The sequence below is a fragment of the Pseudophryne corroboree genome, chromosome 5 (genome assembly GCF_028390025.1).
Source record: "Pseudophryne corroboree isolate aPseCor3 chromosome 5, aPseCor3.hap2, whole genome shotgun sequence".
Lineage (NCBI taxonomy): Eukaryota > Metazoa > Chordata > Amphibia > Anura > Myobatrachidae > Pseudophryne > Pseudophryne corroboree.
In genome coordinates this window covers 662103695-662123935 of record NC_086448.1, presented here as the reverse complement: position 1 = coordinate 662123935, position 20241 = coordinate 662103695, and the positions used below count along the sequence as shown (strand labels likewise).

The window sequence follows — 20241 nt, the reverse complement described above, 5'->3', positions numbered from 1 at the left end:
CTCGCAAACGCCAACTCGTTTCTAGGCAGGCTACGCTTTGTATCACCACTTTCCATAAAAGGCACACAGCTGACAACCTCTTACGGAAACTAAGGAACATCATCGCAGAATGGCTTACCCCAATTGGACTCTCCTGGGGATTTGTGACATCGGACAACGCCAGCAATATTGTGCGTGCATTACATCTGGGCAAATTCCAGCACGTCCCATGTTTTGCACATACATTGAATTTGGTGGTGCAGAATTATTTAAAAAATGACAGGGGCGTGCAAGAGATGCTGTCGGTGGCCCGAAGAATTGCGGGCCACTTTCGGCATTCAGCCACTGCGTGCCGAAGACTGGAGCACCACCAAACACTCCTGAACCTGCCCTGCCATCATCTGAAGCAAGAGGTGGTAACGAGGTGGAATTCAACCCTCTATATGCTTCAGAGGATGGAGGAGCAGCAAAAGGCCATTCAAGCCTATACATCTGCCCACGATATAGGCAAAGGAAGGGGGAATGCACCTGACTCAAGCGCAGTGGAGAATGATTTCAACGTTGTGCAAGGTTCTGCAACCCTTTGAACTTGCCACACGTGAAGTCAGTTCAGACACTGCCAGCCTGAGTCAGGTCATTCCCCTCATCAGGCTTTTGCAGAAGAAGCTGGAGACATTGAAGGAGGAGCTAAAACAGAGCGATTCCGCTAGGCATGTGGGACTTGTGGATGGAGCCCTTAATTCGCTTATCCAGGATTCACGGGTGGTCAATCTGTTGAAATCAGAGCACTACATTTTGGCCACCGTGCTCGATCCTAGATTTAAAACCTACGTTGTATCTCTCTTTCCGGCAGACACAAGTCTGCAGAAGTTCAAAGACCTGCTGGTGAGAAAATTGTCAAGTCAAGCGGAACGTGACCCGTCAACAGCTCCTCCTTCACATTCTCCCGCAACTGGGAATGCAAGGAAAAGGCTAAGAATTCCGAGCCCACCCGCTGGCGGTGATGCAGGGCAGTCTGGAGCGAGTGCTGACATCTGGTCCGGACTGAAGAACCTGCCAACGATTACTGACATGTCGTCTACTGTCACTGCATATGATTCTCTCACCATTGAAAGAATGGTGGAGGATTATATGAGTGACCGCATCCAAGTAGGCACGTCAGACAGTCCGTACGTATACTGGCAGGAAAAAGAGGCAATTTGGAGGCCCTTGCAGAAACTGGCTTTATTCTACCTAAGTTGCCCTCCCTCCAGTGTGTACTCCGAAAGAGTGTTTAGTGCAGCCGCTCACCTTGTCAGCAATCGGCGTACGAGGTTACTTCCAGAAAATGTGGAGAAGATGATGTTCATCAAAATGAATTATAATCAATTCCTCCGTGGAGACATTCACCAGCAGCAATTGCCTCAGAAAGTACACAGGGACCTGAGATGGTGGATTCCAGTGGGGACGAATTAATAATCTGTGAGGAGGGGGATATACACTGTGAAAGGGGTGAGGAATCGGAGGATGATGATGAGATGGACATCTTGCCTCTGTAGAGCCAGTTTGTGCAAGGAGAGATTGATTGCTTCTTTTTTGGTGGGGGCCCAAACCAACCAGTCATTTCAGTCACAGTCGTGTGGCAGACCCTGTCGCTGAAAAGATGGGTTCGTTAAAGTGTGCATGTCCTGTTTATACAACATAAGGGTGGGTGGGAGGGCCCAAGGACAATTCCATCTTGCACCTCTTTTTTTCTATTATTTTTCTTTGCATCATGTGCTGTTTGGGGACTATTTTTTTGAAGTGCCATCCTGCCTGACACTGCAGTGCCACTCCTAGATGGGCCAGGTGTTTGTGTCGGCCACTTTTGTCGCTTAGCTTAGTCACACAGCGACCTTGGTGCACCTCTTTTTTTCTTTGCATCATGTGCTGTTTGGGGACAATTTTTTTGAAGTGCCATCCTGCCTGACACTGCAGTGCCACTCCTAGATGGGCCAGGTGTTTGTGTCGGCCACTTGTGTCGCTTAGCTTAGTCACACAGCGACCTTGGTGCGCCTCTTTTTTTCTTTGCATCATGTGCTGTTTGGGGACAATTTTTTTGAAGTGCCATCCTGTCTGACACTGCAGTGCCACTCCTAGATGGGCCAGGTGTTTGTGTCGGCCACTTGTGTCGCTTAGCTTAGTCACACAGCGACCTTGGTGCGCCTCTTTTTTTCTTTGCATCATGTGCTGTTTGGGGACAATTTTTTTGAAGTGCCATCCTGCCTGACACTGCAGTGCCACTCCTAGATGGGCCAGGTGTTTGTGTCGGCCACTTGTGTCGCTTAGCTTAGCCATCCAGCGACCTCGGTGCAAATTATAGGACTAAAAATAATATTGTGAGGTGTGAGGTGTTCAGAATAGACTGAAAATGAGTGGAAATTATGGTTATTGAGGTTAATAATACTATGGGATCAAAATGACGCCCAAATTCTATGTTTTTGAGGGTTTTTTGTAAAAAAACACCCGAATCCAAAACACACCCGAATCTGACAAAAAAATTTCAGGGAGGTTTTGCCAAAATGCGTCCGAATCCAAAACACGGCCGCGGACCTGAATCCAAAACCAAAACACAAAACCAGAAAAATTTCCAGTGCACATCACTAGTATTAACCTGGAAAACGCATAAGGAAGTGATAAACCAGTGATATGTGAAAGGTGATAAAGGTACCAGCCAATAAGATCTTAACTGTTAATTTACATACTGGAGCTGATTGGCTGGTGCGTTTATCACCTTGCACATATCACTGGTTTATCACTTCCTTATGTCTTCTCCAGGTTAATACATCTGCCCCAAAGTCACATACAGTATTGAAAGTTTTTGACTCAGGAGGCAAGGTGAAGCACTTTGAAGACTTAAAATCCTCTTTTCAGCTTGACAATATAGACTTCTACATGTACCTTCAAATACAACACTTTATTTAATCTATTCCTATCGCTATGGATAATGCTTCCATACCTAATCCTATAGAGTCAATTCTTAAACTCTATGTGAAACTACCTTACAAAACAAAACATTTGTATGACATTTTGATTTCAATCTCTGCAGACACACAACAAACCAATCATTTCAACCACAAATGTGGCAGCCCCTGTCCTTGAAATGATTGGTTTGTTAAAGTGTGCATGTCCTGTTTAATATCCAACATAAGGGTGGAAGGGCCCACAGACAATTCCATCTTGCACCACCGTTCATTTATCCCACTGCTGTGTGGCAGTGTTTCAAAGATATGCTCCAAACTGCCATCTGTTTGTGCCACTGCTTTGTAATAAGTAACCAGCCAGCTAGCTGCAGACTTTGACCTAAAGTGTCTGAAAACAACATTGTGAGCATTAAGGTGGTAAAAGTTGTCTGTAAATGACTGGAAATTAATGTTATTGAGGTTAAAAATACTTAAGGGCCAAAAAAATGCCAAAATTATGTGATTTTGGTATTTTTTTACAATTTAAAAAAAAAATCCAAATCCAAATCCCATCATGGCTGTTTGGTAAATCCAAATCCAGCTGATGAATCCAAATCCAAATCTTCGGGGCTGGCGCACATCTCTATTTATTATGTTGTTTATTAAACAATAAACAGATTTTTTTTTTTTAAATCTTGTGGTCTAGAGGAAAAAGAAAACTATTTGAATGCAAGGATGGTACATAAAGGAGCTGATTCAGAGACTGAGCGGACATAGGGGGTACTTCAGATGTGATCGCATGCTAGCTTTTTTCGCTGTGCTGCGATCAGGTCAGAACTGTGCATGTATATGCACCGCAATGCACAGGCGCATTGCTTGGGTACAAAGCAGATCATTGCTGTGCGATGGGTTTTACGAAGAATCAATTCACACAGCCGATCGCAAGGAGATTGACAAGAAGAGGGCATTTGTGGGTGTCAACTGACCGTTTTCTGGGAGTGGTTGGAAAAACACAGGCGTGTCCAAGCGTTTGTAGGGCAGATGTCTGATGTCAATTCTGGTCCCGGACAGGCTGAAGAGATCGCAGCTGCTGAGTAAGTCCTGGGCTACTCAGAGACTGCACAAAATCTATTTGTACCACTCGGCTGCACAATCGTTTGCACACTTGCACAGCTGAAATGCACTCCCCTGTAGGTGGCGACTATCTGATCTCAGCACTGTAAAAAACTGCTGGCGAGCGATCAGGTCTGAATTAGGCCCAGATCTCTTTGCACGGATGCAGATGGCTAGATTTTGCATGCAGTGCATACACAGGTGATACATTTTTGTACAGTATATACTGTATCCGTCCTATTCTGACAGATTCTGATGGAATTAGATGGATCTGTCTTTCTGTGATTTTGGGCGTTTTAGGGCAGCAACAATTTGAGATTACATAACAGCCCCGACTCATCAAGCGTGGAGTTGTTCAAGTGCAGATACTAATAATGACAGCTGCGGCAGCTGATGTAAAGTCAATGAGCAGCACAAGTTTCTGCTTGCAGATGCACAAACCCTCGCATTAGTCCTATGGATTCTCACATTAGCATAATGCTGCTGCTCAAAACTACAGCCACTTTGTGTGCGACTTAGCCTACAGTAAAATAAGCAGATTGAGAATAGATATAGACAAGCTGGGCTCAAGGCATTGATGATCAGATCAAGAATCATGAGAGCAGCAGAACTCTGTTTCAGCCAAAACTTAGCATTCTGGCTTAAACAGAGACACAATTACACAAATTTAACAAGCCAGCAGAACCATAACTGCTTTTGGACGGCTCATTGGATGATTTTTCCTTCCTTAACTTATATGTCTAGTTTATCACACCTTATCTTGAGATGTTATTCAGGAAAGTGTAGCTGCATGTGTTATCAATTGAGTGGATACAGTATTGTCAATTAAGCTAAACAATAGTGAAAAGTTTTAGAGATTTATTAGAGTAAAAAGGGGTAACATTTAGTGTATGATACATATGTTTAGACTATGTTTTGAGCTTGTGTATTTGCCAGGGGACATTTGCTTTGGCTGACAAGTTTCCTGGGGTTCCCACATCCTAAGATTTTTAAAACAATCTTAGACATTCTCTTTTATAAGCAGGCACACACAGTAGTGCTATTTATACCGCTTTCTCAATGCCCAAATAACCCCGGTGTCGACCCGGTACATTGCCGGGTCGACGTGGGTCGCTGTGCGGTGTGAAAGGGTCAGTCTCAAATTCCCCGGTTGCCTGACCCGGTAAGTGAACCCGGGAATAAAGAAGGGTTATTCCCAGACTATTACCAGGTCAGGTGCAGTGTGAATGGGTTTCATGGGTTGATGTGACCCAGTACTCGTTCAGAGCATAGGGAAAGGCGGTGCAGAGTTGATCTCCTCCTAGCACCATCTACACTCCAGCATCCAATGACATTGCAGTCCCCCCTCCTGATGGCCAGCCCGATCAGAAATATGTGGGGTCGGGAAGCTAGTTCTCAGGGTCCAATGCCGGGTCGCACACGGAAAGGACCCATTTCTAATTTTTGGGTGCAACCCGGCATTAGCGATCTGAAAGCAGTATTAGTGATGTGAGCGCCTATTTTGAGGAACACAGATGGATGGGAAATCACAGCCAAGCCAGTAATGTAGTACACTGATACTGGGAAAGGCACCAGGGCATGCCGTGGCTGCTGTAGGTAGTGCTGGACGGTAAGTGAGTGATTTTTATATATATACACATATATATATATTATCTAGATAGTTAGATAGATAAATATATATATATATATATATATAAACTGTGTGTATGTATATATATATATATATATATATATATATACTGTGCACACACACACACATTTATATATATATATATATATATATATATATATATACACTCCTGTAAATTATATCGTACTATCTCTACAAACAGTTAAAATGCCATGACTTATAATTGATTAGTACTGATGTCACCACTTCAGTGTTCTGTAGGTAAACATATGTATTGTATGGTCTAATTAATTTTATAGATGTTAGATATCACGATCACTCATAATTTTCTCAATTTAAAGTACCTTAGGTGAAATATTGACTGTTCAGAGAACCACTGGGATTTTGCTTATCCCTAGAATTCAAATACTGCATAAATATCATTAGAAATGATAGTGGGCCAAACAAGTTTCAGAAATTATTGTGCAAATGCGTTAATAACTGTGGGGGTCATTCCGAGTTGTTCACTCGTTAGGTTTTTTCGCAACAGAGCGATTAGTCGCAAACTGCGCATGCGCAATGTTCGCAGTGCGCCTGCGCCAAGTAAATTAGCACAAAAGTTTGGTATTTTACTCACGGCCTAACGAAGATTTTTCATCGTTCTGGTGATCGGAGTGTGATTGACAGGAAGCGGGTGTTTCTGGGCGGAAACTGGCCGTTTTATGGGAGTGTGCGGAAAAACGCAGGCGTTTTAGGGAAAAATGCGGGAGTGGCTGGAGAAACAGGGGAGTGTCTGGGCGAACGCTGGGTGTGTTTGTGACGTCAAACCAGGAACGAAACTGACTGAACAGATCGCAGTGTAGGAGTAAGTCTCGAGCTACTCAGAAACTGCTAAGAAATTTCTATTCGCAATTCTGCTAATCTTTCGTTCGCAATTCTGCTATGCTAAGATACACTTCCAGAGGGCAGCGGCTTAGCGTGTGCAATGCTGCTAAAAGCAGCTAGCGAGCGAACAACTCGGAATGAGGGCCTGTGTTTGTTACTAGTTACTTTAATCAAGAAAGATATTGAGCCTAACACAGAGAATCCACACTGAAACATAAATGATAGTGACCAAACATAATATAGCATTCGGTTATAAAAACACAACTTCTAATAAGTGTATGGTATATATTCTCTCCAAAAGTCAATAAAAGTAAGTGCCAAATTGTATTTAATGAAATAATTATGATATGATAAAGGATATTTAATTTAAAGAATGATTTTTTTATTAAATTTTCATGGAAAAATCTGAAAGTACCAACATAATAATAAAAAACATTCCAAGACCAACTGGTAGCTTTGAAACATTAACATAGCTAGTTTGCTAATATTCACTAGGATTGCATGAAGTGCTCATATACTGTACATGCCATTGTTCAACGTACCTCTTTGTTCTTTGGATATCTTGGATATAACAACTGGAATATTATGTTCAGATCCTCCCTATAAAAACAGATACAAGTTACAACTACATAATAATGAAGCACACAAAAATACAAAATCATTATTGTGTGACAACTGGTAAGCATAATGCATTGCATACATAAACTGTGTAAAAGCCACATTTAACAATACAGTAACTCTAATATCTTGCTCAACTATCCGCTTGCTGTATAGACTAAAACATAGAGTATTCTGGTAACAGATGTAAGTAAATATTGGAAAATGAGATGAAGCCTAGCGGTTAACCAAATAATTAAGCGGTTCCCATCATAGGAATGAATGGTGTTTTCACACCTATTCATCTCTATGGGAGCCACACACAGCCAATGAGCAATGGAGCTCCTCCGGAGCCCAGCACTCTTTGGCTCACTGGGTCTACAAGTGACAGCAGTCACCAAGGGGACCCATCATTAGTGCAGAGAAGCAGCATGTGGAAACACATTCTGCTCTTCTGTCCGCTGGATTCAGGCTTTCTGTTTTTTTTAACCCCTTGGATGCCTACATGGACCGAAGAGGATCGCTCTACACTGGAATAAGGTATTTTTATTTTGTTTTACAGATGTCATGGATTACTAATGGAGAAGAAGACTTGAAGAGAAATGGGGTATGTAGGTAAGCAGTATGTATGTGAGTGTGAATGTATGCCTAATAAAGTTGTTCTTTGTATGTGTCCTGTGTTTATTGTAAAAATGTTTTTACAGTGAGACTACATGTACCAGCTGGCCCTCTAATGCCCCACATGCTGGTATTTGTGGTTCTCCAAATACCAGCATGTGAGGGAGGCTTGCCTGTACTGTAGTTCTACTGTAAAAGACAATATTAATTTTCTTATTTTGACAGTATTGTTATTTTGATACTTTAATGCTGTGAACTCAGCACCCACTGCCCACAGGTGCTTCAGCCCTGACCTTTGGTGCTCTGGAGGGGGAGACCCCTTTATTAGCGGGGTCCCCACTTCCCCAGCAATCCATGACCAGGGCTAACTAGTTTAAGGGGGGGGGGGTAATGCTACGGTCACAGGGACAAATATAAATTTGTCCCCCGGCTTTGGTATTACCTCCCTGGCTAGCGGAGCCCAGTGCTGGTTTAAAAAATAGGGGGTCCCCTAAGTCTTTTTCCCCCTGTATTTTTGGAACTGGTACAAGAGCCCGGTGGTAGTTGTTAAAATAAAGGGAGAACTCAGTCATTTTTTCCCCCTGTATTTTTCCAACCAGGACTTGCTGAAGGAGCCCGATGCTGGTTATGCTTTGGGGGAAAGGGAACCCCACGTCATTTTTTAAAACTTTTTACTTATCTGTGCATGCTTCTGTCAAATATGCACATGAAAGGGGCTATTTGGATCAATTAAAGCAACAGTAAGAATGGACACATCTATATTCATGTAGTTTAACTTTACTCTACAGTACATACCGTATAGTGATAAGTATAATGATAATTTATGGTAATAAAATGTGGCAGTCCTTAGAAGTGATTATAATTCTCATAGTATATCCTCCAGTGGTAGGGGTGGAGGGTGCTATCAGCCGCAGCTTTGATGTCCCATGGGCGGTAAGGGGTGTTCTATCTTCTGCTCAGCATGTAGGACCTGGAGTAGTAATTTCTCCTACTTACTCATTTACTGAACAGATGGTGGGAGATGGGGCAGATGGGAGAACCCTAAACAGTTGAAGGAGGCATTATGCTGAATAAAGGGGCTCGTACATGACTTTCAGGGTAGTAGGGGTGTTTAATATGCAGGGGAGGGGTGGATAGTGGAGTGGGCTTAATATTAATTTTCCAGTTGGAGGGCAGCTTGCTTGACTGCAGATATCTCCAGCTCCTGGAAATAAATTTCTTAGCTTTCAATGGGATATAAAAACTAGAGAGTCCCACCTTTCAGGAGGTACTGGGGACTTGGGAAGAAGAGTTCAGGAGCCAGAGCAATCCATTGACAAAAATATAAAACTGCATACTAGGTGTGTGAAGCTGCAGAATCAACCAGCTGATAGAATGCTGATATCTCTGATTTCGGGCATAGAAGTGGCAAGCTGTCCACCAAAAGGGAAGAGGCCAACTTTTTAATATACCCTCAGAAAAACTCTAATTCAGACAGAACCTGAGATATCTGGCTGGGAAGAACAATTAACAGGCTTGGATGGAGACCACTGTTTTGAAGTCGGATATCACTGGTTACCCAAGGCTGATTTTCATAAATCTGCCTAGGGCCCTTATACTCCTGGGGCCCACAGGCAACTGACCATTGAGTCCATACAAAAAGACTGCCTGGTTACTGGACGCAACTTACCATTTGTGAATAGTATAAGTATGGTGTGGGCATTTAGATGGAATTGCAGCCTATTCAGAAGTAAGAGTATTCAAGGACCTGTTCTACCACGTTCATAACCTTCCAGATGCAGTGTAGATGCCTGTCTCTGTGCTCCAAGCCCTGAAGGGGCACCTGCATGTACAGCAGCATCTGTATGGGTCACTGATGGATCCAAGTATGACCGCTGCTCTTCCATAGAGCTCTGTGGTGCACCCGCTTCTGCAGTAGAGCTTATCTGCTCTGCCCCAGAAACACTGCTAAATCCTGCTATAGGGGACAGGACAGCTCCCGCCTAGTATTGCTTAGCCATCCCTGCAGCAAGTGACTGTGCACCGGCCACTGGTGCTGGACTGTGAGATGGGACCCACCTGTGAACATTGATTCTGCATGCTGTAGATGGCTGAATTTCGTGAGTCTGACCTTGTCCTTCTGGCCATTGTCATACAGCATAGCTGGATCCTGCCATTTCACTGTGGGATCTGGTCTGCAGACTGCGTGAGAGCGATATATACAGTATATATTTCTGCAAGTTGTCTGTGTTTGTGTGTGTATATATATATATATATATTTATATATATATATATATATATATATATACATACACACACACACACACATATATACACACACACACACACACACACACACACACTATTCATTTTCTCTTTTTTAAGTGGTGGGGGAGGCACTGAACTCCAACTTGCCTCCAGCAGGTTTGGATGAACTTGCTCTACTGTGTTCTACTACAGATGGCTCAGTTGCACAATGTATAGGACTGGTGCAGCTGCATGCAGATGATGATGGCTACTTTACCAGCACATGGGGATGGTGCAATTGCATAAATGCAGCTAACTCTGAAAACATCTGAAGATCCACATTTATGATCACAGAAATTGTGACTGTTTTACACATGAATCTGAGTCAGGTCCATAATGGATTCATTAGCATTAAAATATATTTAGGAAAGAGCCACTGTAAAAGAATGTGAAGATGAGGGCGGTGGTCGGACGGGGACGGTGGGGGGTGGGTTTGTAATAAAGGTAAATTTAAATGCAAAAATGTAAAATCCAATGTTCTTGATGTTAATGTTAGTTACGAATGTTAGTATATACTGAAACTGTCTGTGTTTTTGCTTCTACTTCTACAGGGATATTATGCTAGATTATTTTCTTTTTTAATCATCAGGTTTGTTATTACATAATCTGTTATTAAGGTTTCTCAGCTGCAACTTAAAATTCAGTGAAGGCCTTAAGCAAGTATCTAAGCCATGGATTTACATAACAATATATGCCCTAAGTTGTTTACAAGTGACATTGAACGCTTTTTAAGTGGTCATAGCAGAGCTAAGATTTACATTCCCAAGAGCATGATTTGAAGAAATATGATAGAAAAACAAGAACAAAAGGATAAAGTGATAAGATAACTGACCATGCAGAAAAGGTCTGGATTACATAAAATAGATAAGAACTATAGCAATTAATACGTGAACAAGCCACAAGACTGAAAAAAAAGTTAAAGTAGAATAGATGAATCCACGACAACAGTGTGAAGAGTCAAGACAGACAATATACAGTAGATATTTTAAGCAATTAAGTAAAATGAACCAGGACAGAAGTGATATATTGTATATTATAAATAACAGGCAGTGCTCAAAGTGATTCGGAGTCCTGGAGGAAGAAAGAAGAGGAGGCGCTGCTTTCCAAGTTGGGCCAGTGGCCAAAGCATGAAGCTGAGGAAAAGAGCATGTTGCAGTGGTGGAAAGAAAAAGAGCTAAATGAAGGTCCACACTGCAGCCTCTCCCAATGCCTTGGTAGGTGGCTTTGTCCACCTTCACATATTTGGATCACAAGGGTTGTCGGGCAATAGGCTCACTAAGCCGGAATTCCAACACTGGTAAGAATGCCGACTCCAGGTTCCCGACATGGATCAAAATACCAGCACTGGAATGCCGACTGCCACACCCTGAACGTAAGTGTGCCGGAGTTCTTAGGGTCAGACTCCGAGGTGGGGGTGGGGGGTTGTTAGGTATAGGCTGCAGGGGAGGGTTAGGTTTAGGCTGCAGGGGGGAAGGATAGGATTCAGCTGTGGGGTGGGGGGTTTAGGAACCACTGGGGAGGGTTAGGTTTAGGTTGTGAGGAGGGAGCAGTTAGGGTCAGGCTGTGGGAACGGAGTGTCAGGGTTAGGGTAGTAGAAGAGGAGGGTTACTATACTTACATTACAGGAGTCGGGATCCTGTGTGTCGTTATACCTCTGTCTGTATTCTGACCACCAGCCTCCCAAGTGCCGGGATCCCGATACCTCCCCCAGTAATACCTACATTACTGCAGCCCATCTACAGTATATTCAGTGAGGAATTCTTTCATCCATGCGGCTCATTTGGTGGTACATGGGGCCCTCACATATGTTGCTATGGGGTACACAAAATGACTAGTTTTAGCCCTGCTTTGGAAGTAGGAAAGTTGTTCAGTCCACGTGTTGCTACAATCATGTTTGGACATGATTACAATGTCTACTCAGACTTACAAGGGAATGTCACAAAAGTGCCCACAGTACCAACTATTCTGGTCATCTACTAGCATAGCAGTTCATAAAGCAGTAATTTTAGAGAATCGCTAGAAGTGCTATAACTTAAAGAAATGTTTTTGTATTTTATATTGAATAAAACACAAGCTTTACAAAGCTTTGTGGTGCCAACAAAATGATATAAGATGTAGTTGTGTAAGTCTTCATATACTGACCAGCTGTGAATGCTGCTATTATTACATTATTATTATACTAGTATATTGGACCCAGGTCACCTTGTTGCTCCCTGTGCCCTTTTCTATACAGCATTGACCACATCTTTGCACTGATCCACCCCTCACCAAGGCAGCAGCTTCTTGTCCTGCCCACCCCCCCCCCACCACCACCACCACCCTGAGCCCCACCAATCTCCCATATTTGTCCCATTCCCAGTGTCCAGGCCTCCTTTCCTATATCTTTCCCATCTTTCTAGCAGTTGGAGACATTGGGGTATGCGCTACAACTTCCACAGTACACGCACTGAGGAGACAGGACAGAACTAATAATATTATTATATAGATTTGTTTGTTGCATGTGTCTGTAGCAGGTAGCCATAATTGAACATGTAATGTAAAAGGGAGTTTTAACTGGAGGTTAACCGTATGTATCTACAGTATATAGGTTTAGGGTTTCCTTTAGCTAATTGTAGAGACTGCAAGCAGGGTTCTTAGCACTGATCTAACTATTGAACGTGTGTCAGCAATGACAATGGGATTGTCTCAGATTGTTTGAGTGAAGACCTTTAACTGACTGGAATCTAAAGCTAAGTATTTTATCATAAGGAATTGCATGTTTTTGTTATTGTCACTTATTTGCACCAATAAACTGTGTCACATAATAATTGTCACAATTTCCACAAGTATTTATTACCCACTACCAGGGGTCACCAGGATCCTTGTGCAATCTGAGCTGCAGTTCTGGAAGCTTCTGGAGACACTGCTCTTCTGAGTTTGTTCTCTGATTTGGGGGCATATGTAATAGTGTCCAAGTTTGGGATGCCCCCGATCTTGGAAATTTTATTTAAAGCAGCAATCATTTGCAAGGCATGGTTTTACCTTGTAAATGATCGTCGCTTTAAAAAAAAGTCTGATATCAGTCGGCAACCCGTACCTCTGGCAATCTTGGATCCTATTACATATGGCCCTAGGTATCAGGTAATTGGCAGTTCATCACCTGACATTTGGATATTTAAGCCTGTCTGACCCAGCACTCATTGCTGCTTTATCAGTTGTTCTTGGATGCTTGTTTTCCTGTGAGCTCCTGTGTTTTTTGCCTGCCAGCAGAGATACCACTAATTACTCATCAGGTTTCAATCCTCTGATTATTATTTGATCACCCTGCACTTTATTTGCTTCTTCCTTTGTTCCCATTTGAACTCTGAATTACTGCTTGATTTATTATTCAATTATCTGGGACTTGATTTGTCTTTGTCATTATGTTCACTCTGAAGTTTGACTCTCAAGAGTATATTTACTAAAGGCAACTTTTATCGTTCTAAAAAGAGCCCAAATGAAATAAAACACACATTAACTAATATGATTTTTATATTAATTTTTAAATGTTAGAAAATGTGTGTTTTAGCCCTTGAAACACAACATTGATTTCATCGATTTGAAGTTGAGAAAAATAGATGAAAATCGACCTTTGGTAAATATACCTCTTTGTGTCCCATCTGTCTGTATACCTTGTACAACTGCAAACAGGCAAACAATTTAGAAAACACAGCAGAGTCTATCACTCTAGACCCTCCCGGTGAGCACTTTGTGGTCAGCGGTGAGGTTACTTTCGGTCACTCGCTGACCACAAAGTTCCCACCATTGGTTACAATGGAGCACATAGGCGCTACATTGTAACACTGCCATGTGCCACCTGTCATACAGTACAGGAGCACACAGCCGATCAGGAGGGTGCCACAACGTGGCGCTCCCTGATTGGCTGAAGAATCCCTCTTAGACATAAGTCAGAGGGGGTTTCTGGCATTCGGGGAAAGGGGTCCCATGTGAAAACATGGGGCCCCTTTCAGTTCGTGGTCGGGTGTCCGTTTTTTTATTTTTACAAGTACATGGATTACAAATGGATTACCCGAGGAGCCCTCTACACTGGATTTGGTGAGTTGAATTTTTTCAACAGGTACACCATGGATTCTACATGGAGAAGAGGACCGACCCTCGTGTGAACATAAGGTAAGTATGTGTATATTGTGGTGTGTATGTATGCATTAAAGTTATACTTTCAAGGTGTGTGTGTTATGTCTTTATTGGGGTATTTTTTTTAGTAGTAGTACTACAGGTACCAGCGGGCCCGGTTTTCCGCCGCATGCTGGTACTTGTGGTTCTCCAAGTACCAGCTTGCGGGGGAGGCTTGCTGGGACTTGTAGTACTGCTACTAAAAACAATATTCATAACTTACAACAAAGGCTATCAGCCCCCCATCCGCAGCCCATTGGATGGGGGCGACAGCCTCGGGCTTCACCCCTGGCCCTTGGGTGGCTGGAGGGGGGGACCCCTTGATTTAAGGGGTTCCCACTCCTCCAGGGTACCCCGGCCAGGGGTGACTAGTTGGGTATTTAATGCCACGGCCGCAGGGCGCTGTATAAAAGTGACCCCCGGCTGTGGCATTATCTGTCCAGCTAGTGGAGCCCGGTGCTGGTTTCAAAAATACGGGGACCCCTACGCTTTTTGTCCCCCGTATTTTTGGAACCAGGACCAGGCGCAGAGCCCGGTGCTGGTTGTTTAAATATGGGGGAACCCCTGTCAATTTTTTTCCCATATTTTTGCAACCAGGACCGGCTCAAAGAGCCCGAGGCTGGTTTGGCTTAGGAGGGGGGACCCCACGCAATTTTTTTTTTAAGTTTAAACTTTTTTTTTTTTTTACAAGGTGCACAATGAAGCCGAGATTCATTGGATTAAAGTCGGCAGTGTTTTACAAGTCACTCACGTAAAACACTGCCTAAAAAAACGAATGACATCGACATCGGAAAAACCGAAAATGCAGAATACGGCAGCTTAGTAAATTAGTCGTAATCAATTCAAAAAGTTGCATATTTACACTTTCGATGTCATTCGTGATTGAACTTTGACCTCAAATGGGAAAATACGATTCTTAGTAAATTTACCCCTATGTTTCAGCGTGCTCAAATAACATAGTTTCTAGCTTTTTGGCCAGAATTCCTCCTGAAAATGTCAGCACTTTTTCAGGCTGATCCCCCATGGCAGTATTAATTCCCCACCACCAGGGGTTGCCAGGTTTCTTGAGCTGCAGGTCTGGAAGCTTCAGAGGCCCTGCTCTTCTGAGTTTGTTCTCTTACTAAGTGTCAAATAATTGCCTGCTCATCATCTGACACTTGAATACTAAAGTCTCTCAGATCCAGCACTCATTGCTGGATCATCAGTTGTTTCTGGATGCTTGTGTTCCTGTGAGATCCTCTGTTTTGAACCTGCCATCAGAGAAACTACTGACTGCTCATCAGGTTTCCTTCCTCTCATTTTTATCTGTTTATCTAGGAATTTATTTGTTTATGCCTTATTGTCATAATAACCCTGAATTACTTCCTGATTTATTATTAATTTATCTGGGACTTAATTTGCCTCTTCCATTGTGACTACTCTGAGCTCTGAATTATCCTGCAGTTACCTGTGTTTGTTTCTGTGCATATTCTGGACCATCAATGTTTCCCTTGTGTCTGCATACCAGTTCCCTGACTCAATAACATTGGCCCTCATTCCGAGTTGTTCGCTCGGTATTTTTCATCGCATCGCAGTGAAAATCCGCTTAGTACGCATGCGCAAAGTTCGCACTGCGACTGCGCCAAGTAACTTTACTATGAAGAAAGTATTTTTACTCACGGCTTTTTCTTCGCTCCGGCGATCGTAATGTGATTGACAGGAAATGGGTGTTACTGGGCGGAAACACGGCGTTTCAGGGGCGTGTGGCTGAAAACGCTACCGTTTCCGGATAAAACGCAGGAGTGGCCGGAGAAACGGTGGGAGTGCCTGGGCGAACGCTGGGTGTGTTTGTGACGTCAAACAGGATCGACAAGCACTGAACTGATCGCACAGGCAGAGTAAGTCTGAAGCTACTCTGAAACTGCTAAGTAGTTAGTAATCGCAATATTGCGCATACATCGGTCGCAATTTTAAGAAGCTAAGATTCACTCCCAGTAGGCGGCGGCTTAGCGTGTGTAACTCTGCTAAATTCGCCTTGCGACCGATCAACTCGGAATGAGGGCCCTTGTGTGAACATTTGCAATACTCTCTGACTTCTTGTGCAACTGTGCCCAGGGGATTCCTGACAGTAATATCTGTTGACTGACATTTGTCAATCAAAGTGTCTCGCAGTGCAGCATCAAAACATATTAGGTTTCAAGATGTGCAATACTGAACAGGCAGTACCTGTGCATGTAAGATGTTCATTTCAATAAAACTGTGATTATTGCTTGGATAGCTCTGAATTAGGATTAAACAATGCATTTTTTTTGTGGTGCAAATATTTGCTGTCATTGTGCAAATAAATATTTTCAAGTTTCCTCAACACACTGTACTGTAGCTCATTTAAATTATAACAGATAAACAACATGTTCTTTATATTAAATATAAGGAATGCTTAACACTACTTAAAAAAACAAACTGCATGTATGTAAATGAGACATCTTACCTACTGTAACATTCTATGAGGTCACACCAAAATCATGTGCAGGCAGTTGCGGATCTTGCAACGGGCAAGCAGGATTTTTGCCCGGGCCGCCGCCTTCTGGAGGGCGCCGCTGCCGTCTGGAGGGCGCCGCTACTGGTGCCGCCCGGTGCTGTTTAGATGCCCGGTGCTGTGCGGTGTGTAATGTGGGAGCGGCACATAGATGCTAGAGGTCATAATTGACCTCTAGTGTCAATACGGTGCTATGGGAGAGACGTCATGACATCTCTCCCATAGATCCGAGGAGCGGCGCAATGGCGGCCGGAGACAGAGGGCAGCAGCGGTCAGGAAGCAGGAGCGGGTATGGTAAGTATTATTTTTTTTTTTTATAAGCAGCGCAACTAGGGGACACAACTCTACACGGGGTCACAGTACTGGGGGCAATACTACTGGGGGCACAACTCTACAGGGGGCACAACTCTACAGGGGGCACAGTACTGGAGGCAATATTACTGTGGGCACAGCTACAGGGGGCACAGTACTGGTGGCACAACTACTGAGGGCACAGCTACATGGGGCATAAATGACTATGCCTCTTCCCCATGAAGCCACACCCCTATTTTTTCGCCCTGTGTGCCACAAGGTCTAGATTCGGCCATGGGTGCAGGACACAACATACTGTAAGAAAGGTTTTTTAGCACAATGTTGTCCTCTTGTATACAGTATGACATACTTTGTGCTCAATACTTGAACATACAGGGTGTATAGAACTATACCCACATCAATATTAAAATATTTTGGATTAAAAAAAAGCTGATTTTTGGTGTTAAAATGTACAAGCAAGATGAGTGCAGCCTGAATTAAAAATTTAGATGTCTTTTTATGGTTCCAATTGGCATTAACCTAAGGGCTGAGCTGTAGAACTACTAAGGTGTGCACCAACGAAGGATTTAAAGATCAAACTGCAAAAAATTAAAGTTTATCAATAAATTCTGGTGAGCTCAATGAGCCCATACAGCTGGGGGTTCGGGTGCCTCAAGCCCCCAAGAAATGTTTTAAATCTAACCAATTTGTAATTGACAATTAGAGTGACATACTGTATTGAGACCATATGAAATGGGTATTAGAGGATATTCTAAGGTCAATATTAAGTACCTCAACCCATTGGCTTATGATTCTATCACTAAAATAACCTTTTTAGTAACACAGTTAAAAACTCTATTGATTTTGTTGAAAAAATTGCTGTAGGGCCCCTCCATAATTAGGAGCCCTGAAGCTTAAGCTTCATTAGTTTAATAGTAAATCTGCCCCTGATTGTAAAGGCAATTCCAAATTTTAGTACACAATCTAATAGTGCATGGAATACAGTTTATTTTTTAATTAGTTTTGAATATGGAATTGTCATTTCTTGACGTATAGCAGCCTTCAGTTCATTAATGGTTCTTGGTCAATGTTTGTAGACCTCACCTTTCAGAAGGTTATGTTGGCTGTGTAGAGGTATTTTATGGAGCTGATGAGGATTCTTTTCTTCCCAGAAAAGAAAGTTATGCTTGTTAACATAGCCAGACAAATGAAAGTGAGCTTCGTTGAGAAATTGCACTGATACCGCTAGAAATGACTCACCAAGAGATGCGAAAATTCAGATATCGACTACAAATGAGTATGTCGAATGAAGGACAACATTTGAATGATATTATATTTAATACCAACTAAAAAAAACTGTATTCCATGCACTTTTAGAGCATGTACTAACATTTTGAATAGCATTTTCTATGCATTTTTGGTTAACCATTAAAATCTAGTAGTTTTTTTCATCGCCCTGCATTAATTTTGACATATTGGAGAATACCAGAGGAGTCTTTAATAGAGGCTTGGTGTGCTTTTTAGTTCTTAAGTATATTTGTCAGAAGGGAGTCTGCATTTCACATAAAAGCACTGGTTAAGCCAGTGCAGGTTTTTCTCAGTTTTTTTTTTTTAGCAAGGAGATTGCTAAACTTATGTCTAATTGTGACTAGGTTACAATAATTTGTAAAATTGTGTGTTTTTTAAAGGATTTATACCACTGCCATCAATTTATCCGTTGTTACAATTTTCTATACTGCATACTCAATGGTGATGCCTTTTATAATGGCTTTATGGGCATCCTAAAGTAATGGAAAACGTAAACCTTCGTGGAGGTTAATGGAAAAACAATTAGCAATATCCTCTTTCACGGTAGTCTGAAACTAAGGGATATTTATGAGGGTCTTGTTCTGCCTGGGGTCCTTTCATTAAGGTTGAAGATAGAAGCGACCACTGAGTGGACACGTCAAGAGATTGTAGCAGAGAGTAGGTGTTGAGAGAGGATATTGCACCCCAAAATCATATCTGTCCTAGAGTAAGCATGTGGTCATGAATAAAAAGTAAAATCATGGGAAGTCGGGTGTAAGGCATGCTACATATCAACAATCCCAAGCTTCCGAAGATATCTATTAAGCTCTTTGGGATTGGCCATTGAAGATGGATCATTAGTATTTTGTGGTCTGTCTATCATCTGATCTAATGCTGGGCCTGATTCAGAGATGAATGCAATGCTAATGCTAATGATAAATATGCTTATGCTGCAGGAGGCATCTTCTGTTAGCAACAAAAATTGATAGGTTATGGTATAAAGAGGTGCAAACATATGTGAAGAGAAACAGCTACAATGACATAAGCCAAATAGAGATCCACAAGATTAATAAATGGCAACTACAGCATAAAGTATAACTTATACTGATATTGAGAAGTAAGAAACAAACATTAGCCATTGCTGATGGGTAGGGGTGGAGCAGACTTAAGGTGAGCAGATGGCAACTCAGTGGTATCAGGGTCCACCACCAAACATATAACCCATCAACAAATCCAGGTCTTGCATCCTACATACCTAGAAAATAATAATCTTCTGTTTTATAAAGCAATTTAGTGAAATGAGTACAAACAGTAAAAAGGGGTTCAACATATAACATGGCAAGTAATATCCAACCTTAGTCATACACTATAGGCACACTGAACCTAGTACCGATTAGAGATGAGCGGGTTCGGTTTTACTCAGATTTACTCAGATTTACCCGAATCTCCTTATTGGCTCACGGACGTGATGTGTTTTGGTTAGCCAATAAGAAAAATCCAGAAAAAAAGAACTTGCGATCATTCTGGCATTAAGAACCGAGTAAATCCAAACCCGCTCATCTCTAGTACCGATGCATACACATTAACACTACAGAAAGCAAGAGGTATGTTTTCTAGGGATAGGAAACATGATATTTTGTGAGGTCTTTCAATGCTCACTTTTTATCAATTGTAACTTGGGAAAGATCATGGAAAATTTGCAGTCTAAAGTTGTCATAAAAATACTATAGGTGTTTCATGGGCTGATTATCATTACACTCTCCTTATTTTTTAAATTGATCATACATTCTGTATGATAACATTGCATGGAGCATCATTATCACAGGGTTTTAGGACATGTGACCCTGTCTGTTCTTGCAATAGGCACTGTGCTTGAGCCAAAATCTGGGGACATTGCTGAGAAGAGACCTTGGAGGAACTGTTCCAAACAATCTGAAGTGACTGATTCTGGAAGGTTCCTTATGAGTATATTGATGGAGAAGAATATG

General features: G+C 42.3%; 1 protein-coding gene across 1 annotated transcript in view; it reads right to left on the bottom strand.

The window, feature by feature from the left end:
• The window catches only part of SNTG1 (syntrophin gamma 1), a 1036287-nt gene that overhangs the window by 356248 nt on the left and 659798 nt on the right, over positions 1–20241 (bottom strand). Inside the window, exon 9 of the mRNA XM_063923704.1 lies at positions 7050–7107. Coding sequence (XP_063779774.1) covers positions 7050–7107 — 58 coding nt within the window. The remainder of the gene's footprint in view (positions 1–7049; positions 7108–20241) is intronic.